At 59.9% G+C, this 9,100-nt stretch overlaps 1 protein-coding gene across 4 annotated transcripts; it reads left to right on the top strand.

Moving 5' to 3' along the window:
* The first annotated feature begins 3,497 nt into the window (after positions 1 to 3,497).
* Positions 3,498 to 9,100, top strand: ARSA (arylsulfatase A). Of its 4 annotated transcripts, none has more exons than XM_036867403.1 (9): positions 3,498 to 3,699; positions 4,113 to 4,350; positions 4,567 to 4,807; positions 4,888 to 5,106; positions 5,190 to 5,359; positions 5,683 to 5,807; positions 5,900 to 6,027; positions 6,272 to 6,374; positions 6,467 to 9,099. In XM_036867403.1, the coding sequence occupies exons 2-9, from the start codon at positions 4,133 to 4,135 to the stop codon at positions 6,784 to 6,786; spliced, it is 1,524 nt and encodes a 507-aa protein (XP_036723298.1). In that variant the 5' UTR covers positions 3,498 to 3,699; positions 4,113 to 4,132; the 3' UTR covers positions 6,787 to 9,099. The 4 variants fall into 4 exon arrangements, with proteins under 4 accessions (XP_036723298.1, XP_036723299.1, XP_036723296.1 ...); XM_036867404.1 differs by having other exon boundaries at positions 3,545 to 3,699; positions 4,098 to 4,350; positions 7,159 to 9,100; XM_036867401.1 differs by having other exon boundaries at positions 3,545 to 3,699; positions 4,098 to 4,350; positions 6,467 to 6,913.

Genomic DNA, 9,100 nt, shown 5'->3' with positions numbered 1-9,100 from the left:
TTGTTCTTTTTGCCACAGTCAGCAAACTGAGGTGTCAGAAAGCTGATACTCCAACTGCTGGCTCCAACAGACCACACCTCGGAGTCTGTATTTCCCAGCCCCTTTCACATCTAGGTAGGGCCATGTCACAGAGTTCTGGAATTGGTTTGGGTAGAAATGATGTGTGCCACTCCTAGGTCTAACCCATAAATACCTCCTGCTTATCCTGCGTGCTCTCTGTTCACTCTTCTGCTGGCTGAATGTAGGCATCTAGGATGACCTTAAATCCACATGTCAAAAATGGCAGCACTTCCTTCAGCATGGGTCCCTAAATGCCTATATGGACCAGAGACTCACCTACCCCCATTCCTGCCTATGTTGCAAACTGGACTTTCTGTGAGCAAGAAATAAATGCCTATTGTATTGAGTCACTGAGATTTGGGGGTTTATCTGTTAAAGTAGCTGGTGTTTCCTCAACCGATATAGGAGACTCCATTGAGCTTTCCACCTTCAGAGTCCTTGTCTAGATCAGCAGGTAGTGTTGCACTGGCCAGCTGCTCAATATATCTATTTGAATAATATGCTTGAGAACCAGGGAGATTAATACAAAATAAATTCGCGTAACCACTGTATCCATTGTGGGATGGACAGTGGCCCCAAATGCATGACTTGCCTGACTTCCAAAGCCCAGCTCTCATCAGTGGACTGTGGGGGCATCAGAATGTCCAAGAAGTGGCATTCGCTCAGAGCCAGTGCCCAACAACCCCTCAGAGCCTGAGGTGTCCCTTCCCCTAGTGCATGGCCATCCTGCCCAAAGGCCATACCTCCCTGCAGCGGAGGCCAGGGAGAAGACTTAGTACAGCCTAGGGTGTTTCTGCCAGGTCTTTCCCTCTGGCAGAGGGCTCCAGGTCTGTGAGTGACTCATGTCCAGGAATTGGAAGAGGAGCTGCACTGTGAGTCAAGTCTGGGCCATGTTCCCGAGACCCAGGGTCTTTCCACCACCACCCCCGCCTCCACTAGTGCTGCCCTCTGTTTTTGTCCTGGAGGGTAACTCCACTGGCCAGTGAGCCAAAAATCTCTGAGGCCACGCCATTCTGCCTGACACGATGGTGACAATACCTGCCTGGCCACGTGGCCCCTGCCACCCTAGCACCTTTTCATCCCATTTCATTTCTGTCCCACAGTGGCCAGCTCCCCAGAGCCTTGCAAGGGTGTTGCTGCTTCCCTTCCTTACTCCAAGGTCCACCTCAATGTCTCAATGAGCGCATCCTCCAGGCCCTCACAGAGGACAGTTAGGGGACGACAGAGCAGGTCAAGCACAATACACTCCTATCCCTCTCTGTCTTTGGATGCCTTTTTCTGTACTAACCCAAAGAGTTTCCAGCATCTTGGCTTCATTCACATGGGCCGTCATGAGCACTGGTTTTAACAACCACAGCACAAACAGTCAACACCATCCTCGCCCCTCAGATCCAGAACCTATTCTCAGTCCTGCCTGACTCAGGATCATTTTCCTCCAATATCCAGGGGACAGGAACGATGGTTGCTGAGGGCAAAGTGGACGGAGCAGACCCAGAGCAGGAGGTGGAGGCCTGCACAGATGGTCTTCGGTGTCCCGGGTCCCCCACATCCGTCAGTCCCAAGAACCACTGCAGAAGCCCTTCAGGTGGGCCAAGTGTTCTCCATGAAGCGGCTGGCCCACCCCGCTCACCCCAGGCAGGCCCAGGAAATGGGAGGCCCTCCCTTGCCCTAGGTGCCGGAAGAGCAGGCGCGCACCGCTCACAGGGCCCCTCTCCTAACTGTGGGTGTCAGTTCCAAATTAGCAATGCCCAGAGCCACTTCCGCAGCCTGGCAGGATGCCTCGCACCGGGGCTCTGTCCCAAGCTGACCCTCCTGCCGGCTCCCGCAGCAAAGCCAAGAAAGGCTCACATCTCCAAAAGACTCTGGCGCCCGCAGAGCTCGGCTTTGAACAAACACAGCTGGCAGCGCATGCGCCCTCCCCCCACCCAGAGGTCAGGGCTGGGCTGGCTCTGCTGTCCCGTGTGCACACACCAGAACAGCCTCCAGAGACTGCAGGGGAAAGGGCCAGCCATTTGCATAACATTACAACCATCGGCCGCTCTTCCAGAGAATAAGGGCAGGTCCTCCGCTGCCTGGGGTAGTTCCCAGCTTGCAGCAGAGAAGGAAGAAAGTGCTTTTGGTTGATTCCTTTTAAACTCCGATTCACAGCGCCAACCAGCTGTGATAGTTCCAATTACAAGTTCAAAGATTTCTGGGCCACGGAAAAACTTTCTGTCCTGGCCACCCACCCCATACTGCTCCCACGCACCGGCCCAGAAACCACACTGGCATGTGACACCAAGGGGGTGGCTCACCGGAGCCCCTTCCGTTCCCCACGAGGCCAGCAGCAGCCGCAAGCTCAGCCGTGTCTCTGGGAGTCGCTACCCTTCCAATTTTCTCCCCAACGCTGCCTCTCGTCTTGAGCTTTCGTCTTTCACCAGCAAAATACCAGCTCCCCAACCAGGGCTGCAGTGGAAACTGTGTCTCGGCCCCCACCCCAGTGACCAGAGGCCTTTCAGGGGCCCTGTCCACTCTCCCACTGGCTCCAGGGTCAGTAACCACGGGAAGCCCTCCCCAACCAGCAGCCCGCATTCTGCTCTTCCTGAGGTCCGACCTTGTGGGGGACCCTGAAGCCTGAGAGCTGCCCTGGGGAGGGCTGGGGGTAGGCGACGAATGTCCTAGGGGAGCTGCTGTGGGGAGGCGCTCTGGGGGAGTTACGTGGGGTGTTCAGCTGCACTAAGATACCCACCTAACCATCCCCTGGGGCGTTCTCTTACTTTGAAACAGCTAAACAAACTGCGGACCAAAAAGGTGAAGTCATTCGTCCAAAGCTGTGCAGTGATGGAGCCAGGACCGTCATCTCCGCTTTCGATGGGCCCTTCCCATTGGCGTAACGCGGACGCAGAGCAAACCCCAGATGCCCCTCTACACAGCACACACACGCCCCACCACGCACACCGCACATCACACACACAGACACATCACACACACACACACCCTGACACACAACAGACACACACATGAACGGAGGGGAAAGGGTTGGGAAGAAATTTTGATCTCCTGTTTCAAGAAAAACACCAAAAGGAGTGTTGAAGGAAAAGCCAGCAGCCCGCGGGCTCCACGGTTTTTGTTTCGATTCGCTCGTTCCACACTCTCCGGGTTCAGGCCCCTTAAGCAACACACCGCGCGCCGAGCGCGAACGCCGGCAGCCCGCTTGCGAGCACCTCCCCGGCCGCCCCGCACCTGGCGCCAACTGCCTCGGGGCGCAAAGCGGGTCGGAGCGCGCGCACGACCGCGCCGACCCCCCGCCCAGGCCGCCCGGGCCGGGCCCCCGCCGCCGGATCGCGACCCCGCCCCAACCCCGGTCAGAGAAGGCCTCGCCACACCCGCCGGGCCTGGTTCCCCCTGCCCGGCCCTGAGCCCCGGCCCTGGGCGCGCCGCGCGGAAGTCACGGGGTCAGGGGGCGAGTCGCAGGGCGGGCCGGGGGCGGGGCCGGGCCAGGCGGAAGCGCCAGCAGAGGGCACTGCTGCCCACTGTTCCGCGTTCGCCCCTCCTCGGCCGTGAACTGCCTTCGTCCCGCTTCGCGGGCCCCCGCGGGTCAGTGTCCTGGGACTTCTGCCCCTGATCACGAGCCTGGGCCGGGACCTTTACGTGAAGAGGGTGAGATCTCCGCCTAAGAATCTAAAGGTGTCCTGGCCCTTGTGGGTCTCCAGGGAGTTAGATCCCAGGCTACGGGCTCCTGTGTTCTGTTGAGGTCAAGGATCTCAGGGTGCCGAGTTCGCTGGGACTTCAGGAAAGGAGTTGTCTCAGTCGGGGGAGTATTTGGGTCTGGGGTCTCAGGTAGTGCCTAGGTCTGAGGTCTCAGGGGAGGGTAGTGCCTAGGTCTGAGGTCTCAGGAGAGGTTAGTGCCTGGGTCTGCGGTATCAGAAGTTAGTGCCTGGGTCTGGGGTATCGGGGGAGGGTAGTGCCTTGTGTCTGGGGTATCAGGGGAGGGCAGTGCCTTGGGTCTGGGGTTTTGGGATAGAGCTTTCTGGAACCAGTTTGCCTTCTCTCCCAAGGGTCTCCTGTTACAGGCCTGTCTGTGCCGTGTGCCATGGTGGCTCTGTGGGCCCTCACTCTGGCCTTGGCCGCTGGCCTGGCTGCTACCAGCCCACCTAACATTGTGCTGATCTTTGCTGATGACCTGGGCTATGGGGACCTGGGCTCCTATGGACACCCCAGTTCCACCACCCCCAATCTGGACCAGCTGGCCGCAGGGGGTCTGCGGTTCACGGACTTCTACGTGCCTGTGTCTCTGTGCACACCCTCCCGGTGAGCAAGGAGACTGGGAGCGCTCACCCCAAATGCCCACCCCTGCCCATCCAGTTCCTCCCAGATTCACTCTGGGTTGCAGAGGGAGGAAGAGGGTCTCCATCTCTCTATGGAGAAGTTCACGTCTCTTTGTTTTTGTCCTCTCTCTCCCCTTCTCCTTGTGTTCATCTCAATCACTTTTGCTCTGTCTCACGGACTCTGTGACTTGTCCTATAGGGCTGCCCTCCTGACCGGCCGACTCCCAGTTCGGATGGGCCTGTACCCTGGCGTTCTGGAGCCCAGCTCCCGAGGGGGCCTGCCCCTGGAGGAGGTGACCCTGGCTGAGGTCCTGGCTGCCCGAGGCTACCTCACAGGGATAGCTGGCAAATGGCACCTTGGGGTGGGGCCTGAGGGGGCCTTTCTGCCCCCCCACCATGGCTTCCATCGGTTCCTGGGCATCCCATACTCCCATGACCAGGTAGGAACCACAGGGGTCCTTCCCCTTGACCCTACAGCCCCAGCCCACAGCCCAGACCTCTGAATGAGCTGCTCCCCCAGGGCCCTTGCCAGAACCTGACCTGCTTCCCGCCGGCCACCCCCTGCGATGGCGGCTGTGACCAGGGCCTGGTCCCTGTCCCTCTGTTGGCCAACCTATCGGTGGAGGCACAGCCCCCTTGGCTTCCTGGACTTGAGGCCCGATACGTGGCCTTCGCCCGTGACCTCATGGCTGATGCCCAGCGCCAGGGCCGCCCGTTCTTCCTGTACTACGCCTCCCACGTGAGTGATCGTGGCCCCCCCACCCCCGAGTCCAGGGCTGCCCGTGACCCCTACCTGCTGCTAACTCCAGTCTCCATCCCCAGCACACCCACTATCCCCAGTTCAGTGGGCAGAGCTTTTCGGGGCGCTCCGGCCGAGGGCCGTTTGGGGACTCCCTGATGGAGCTGGATGCGGCTGTGGGGGCCCTGATGACGGCTGTGGGGGACCTGGGGCTGCTCGGAGAGACACTGGTCTTCTTCACTGCAGACAACGGGTACTCTGGCAGGGGGCAGAGGACGCTGGTCGATCCCTCACAGGGTCCTGGGGTCTTCCCATCTTGACTGCTGGCCGAGGACGTAGTGGGATAAGGGGGTCTCGGGAGATGCTGGCCATATGTGGTGACACCAGGTGCATGTGTGTGGGAGGCTGGGGGCCACGAGTACATGGAGGTGCTTGTCTTGGTAGGACAGGGAGCGGACAGGCACATGCTGGCCATTTCTGGGCAAAACGTGTAACTCAGAAGTCTGGGGCTGGGCTCACTGGGGCAGGCCAGAGGCCCTGGGCTCCTCATCGCAGATAACCTCTCGTGCGTTCCAGACCTGAGACCATGCGGATGTCCCACGGCGGCTGCTCTGGCCTCCTGCGATGCGGAAAGGGAACCACTTTCGAGGGGGGTGTCCGAGAGCCTGCCTTGGCCTTCTGGCCAGGCCACATTGCTCCTGGTCAGTCTTCAGGCCTTCTCCTCCTGGACTCTTGGCCCCATCTCCCCAGCCCTGACCACAAATGGAGTGACTGTACAGCCCTCTACCCGCAGGTGTGACCCACGAGCTAGCCAGCTCCCTGGACCTGCTGCCCACCCTGGCAGCCCTGGCAGGGGCCCCACTGCCCAATGTCACCTTGGATGGCGTTGACCTCAGCCCCCTGCTGCTGGGCACAGGCAAGGTAGGGCCCGTGACCTCATGACCCCAGCTCCCCCAACCCCCCCCGGCCCCCCCACAACTTACCCTCCCCGGGAGTGCGTATGGGCAGCAACTGAAGTCCCTGGGACCAGGCAGACCCTCTGCTGAGCAGCGCCCAAGTGGTGCCGCCCCTGGGGCTCTCAGGTGGGCAGGGAGCCACTGCACATCCAGGGCCCAGCGCAGAGCTGAGGCTCTGGGTATGTGCAGACCCCCGACTTTGCCCCCAGAGCCCCCGGCAGACCCTCTTCTTCTACCCGGCCTACCCAGACGAGGTCCGAGGGGTCTTTGCTGTGCGGAGCGGGAAGTACAAGGCACACTTCTTCACCCAGGGTAACTTCCTCTCCCCCAGCCCTGCCCACCCCTCGTAACCCCAGAGCCCACACCCCCCTTTGCCCTGTGCACAGATGTGCCCCCCTCCCCAGGCTCTGTCCACAGCGACACCACTGCGGACCCTGCCTGCCATGCCTCTAGTCCTCTGACTGCCCATGAGCCCCCGCTGCTCTTTGACCTGTCTGAGGACCCTGGTGAGAACTACAACCTTCTGGGGGGTGTGGCTGAGGTCACCCCAGAGGCGCTGCAGGCGCTGAAGCAACTTCAGCTGCTCAAGGCCCAGTTTGATGCTGCCGTGACCTTCAGCCCCAGCCAGATAGCCCGGGGCGAGGACCCTGCCCTGCAGGTCTGCTGTCAGCCCAGCTGCACCCCCAGGCCATCCTGCTGCCACTGCCCTGAGCTCCAGCCCTGAGAGCATAGGCGGAGGCCAGCCCCACGCCCCTCGCCCCACCCAGGCACGTGATGGTCCATTGCTGTGCTGTGGGTGTGTAGAGGTGGTTTGTACCTGAGAATGCTAATAACACCAGCTGACACTTGTAGGTGTGATAATTCACATGATCCTTGTGATAGCCCTGAGATAGGTGTTGTTCTGCCCGTTACAAATGAGGAACCTGAGGCGTGGAGAGGTCCAGCAACTTGTCTGAGGTCACCCGGCCAGTGAGAGGTTGGCTCCGGAAGCTGCCCCCCTCCCCCTGGTGATTGCTTGTGTCAGTGCAGACAAGCGTGGTGGTGAGTGTGGGCACACCTGTTCACAGGGGCAATACTAGGTGCTTTTATGTGCCAGGACGGGGTGAGGAGGGGGCGAGGGCATGGCGGACAGCAGACCCCGAAGACGCAGAGTGCCCATAAGAGCCAGGTTTTCCCCGGGGAAGAAGCACAGGAACTGGACCGCCCTGGCTGTTAGAAACCTGTCTGGAGGAGGGTGAGGAGTTGCAGTCTACGTGGTGAAGTGGGCTGGGGAGCCCTGCCAGCTCTGAGGAAGGCACGTCAGCAGCTCCAGAGACTTCCCCTCGGCCCCCAATGCCCCTTCCAAAACTCTGCGTTTCCTACCTGCACACACATTTCCAGTCTCCTGGCTTCACCTCTGCCCCTAGGGGAGCCATTCTCCACCGGGCAAAGTGATCTCTTAAAAACAAGCAGGTTTGGCTCCATTTGTGTTCAAAACCGCAGGCTTCCCATCATGCTCAGAATAGAACCCAGACTCCTTGGAGTGGCCCACCGTGCCCCACCCCACAGCCCTCGTCCGTCAGCCCTGGCAGCTGGCCGGGTTGCCCATCATCAGGGCAAGATGCTCATCCTTGACTCTGTCTGGCACCTTCTCTGCAGAAGGGGCCCCCTGCCTGCCCACCCGCTGGCATCTGCGTGGTGGCATGTAGCCCTCCTGGGGTCCCCTTGTGTGTGTACCGATTCAGGGCCACGTGCTCCTAGAGCGGCTGTCACACCCCACATGCTCCCTCAGCATTGGTTGAGTGAGAAGAGTGCAGTCTGGGTGCTCAGGACCCCGAGCGGGTGTCCTGTCCTCATGGTAGACCAAACAGCCATCCCCCTCCTACTAACGGTCCTCACTTTTTCACTGGTGGGCAGAGGCCCCGTGACCTCTGAGGTACAGGCTCTCCTAGTCCCAGGAGGTAGTAGCCAGTCTGAGCCAATCACAATCCAGTGATTGGTCCAAGAGAGGCGTGTGACCAAGGGTCCTGGTCAGTGAAGCGTCAGGGGCAGTCTGCTGGAATCCCCGGGTCTTCTGCACCACTCATCCTCCAGGGGTGGTGAGGACGGTGCTGCAGCACCACTGGCCCTGACCAGACATCGTGCAGCCACTAAACGAGTGTCTCCAGCCATGTACCTCCAGAGCTCACAATGTAAGAAAATAAACCAGCCTATTTAAGCCACTGCTGCTGGCTTGTCTATTACTTGCAGCTGAAAGCAGTCTTGCTGGAATGACGTGTGAACGGGACATGTAGAGGGCATGTGTATGTGTGCAGGGGTCCTCCTGAGTGAGCCTGTGGTGTCAGATACCGTGTGCTGAGGCCCCGTCTGTGTTCTCCATGTGACTCTCCCATCACTTCTCGTCTGGTTTGGAGGCTGCACTAACCATGCCCCACATCCTGCTGTATCTTGGAGCTGCCCCCTTAGGGCAGTGGTTTCCTTGGGGGCCCCTTCAGCCACTGGCGCTGACATAAGGAGGGCCCACGTGCATGTGTGGTCTGGGCATGCCCACCCCCTGCAGCCTGCAGCTTCTCTTCCAGGGGGCCTGCAGTCACCTGGAGGTGCCCTGGTTTCAGGATGAGGACAGAGGAATGGAAGCAGGTGCACGATCTCCGTATCACATCCAAAGATCAAACACTCCAGCAGGAATAAATGAATGCCAGCACCCGGGCATCGCCTGCAGGCGCCTTGCCCAGGTCTGTTGCCCAGCTGGGTGGTGAACATCACGGTGTTAGTTCCACGGACCTTTACTCACCACCCAGGGCTGTGCTTGGGGCTGGGGCACAAATCGACAGAGGGCACTCACCCCTGCTCCTGTGGTGCTTAATGTCTAGCGAAGGAGATGAACATCAACCCTGCGCACTCAGACCAAGTGGAGTTCAGTGTGACAGAAACTCAACTTCCCAGGTTTTGGTGTGTGGGTATTGCCTGGGAACAACGATCGGGAACCGTCAGGTGCTACAGAAGTTCTCCGTCTTGACTGGGGGGAGGGGGGGGTGGAAACGTGGTGCACAGATACG

This window comes from Balaenoptera musculus, chromosome 10 (genome assembly GCF_009873245.2).
Source record: "Balaenoptera musculus isolate JJ_BM4_2016_0621 chromosome 10, mBalMus1.pri.v3, whole genome shotgun sequence".
Lineage (NCBI taxonomy): Eukaryota > Metazoa > Chordata > Mammalia > Artiodactyla > Balaenopteridae > Balaenoptera > Balaenoptera musculus.
Note: the sequence above shows the minus strand (reverse complement) of the source record. Positions and strands in the feature narration are given on the sequence as shown.

Coding starts and splice junctions, on each gene's coding strand:
- ARSA (XM_036867403.1), top strand. CDS start 4,133: ATGGTGGCTCTGTGGGCCCTCACTCTGGCCTTGGCCGCTGGCCTGGCT. Junction 5,107..5,189: donor TCCTGTACTACGCCTCCCAC/GTGAGTGATCGT, acceptor CTCCATCCCCAG/CACACCCACTATCCCCAGTT. Junction 5,360..5,682: donor TTCTTCACTGCAGACAACGG/GTACTCTGGCAG, acceptor CGTGCGTTCCAG/ACCTGAGACCATGCGGATGT.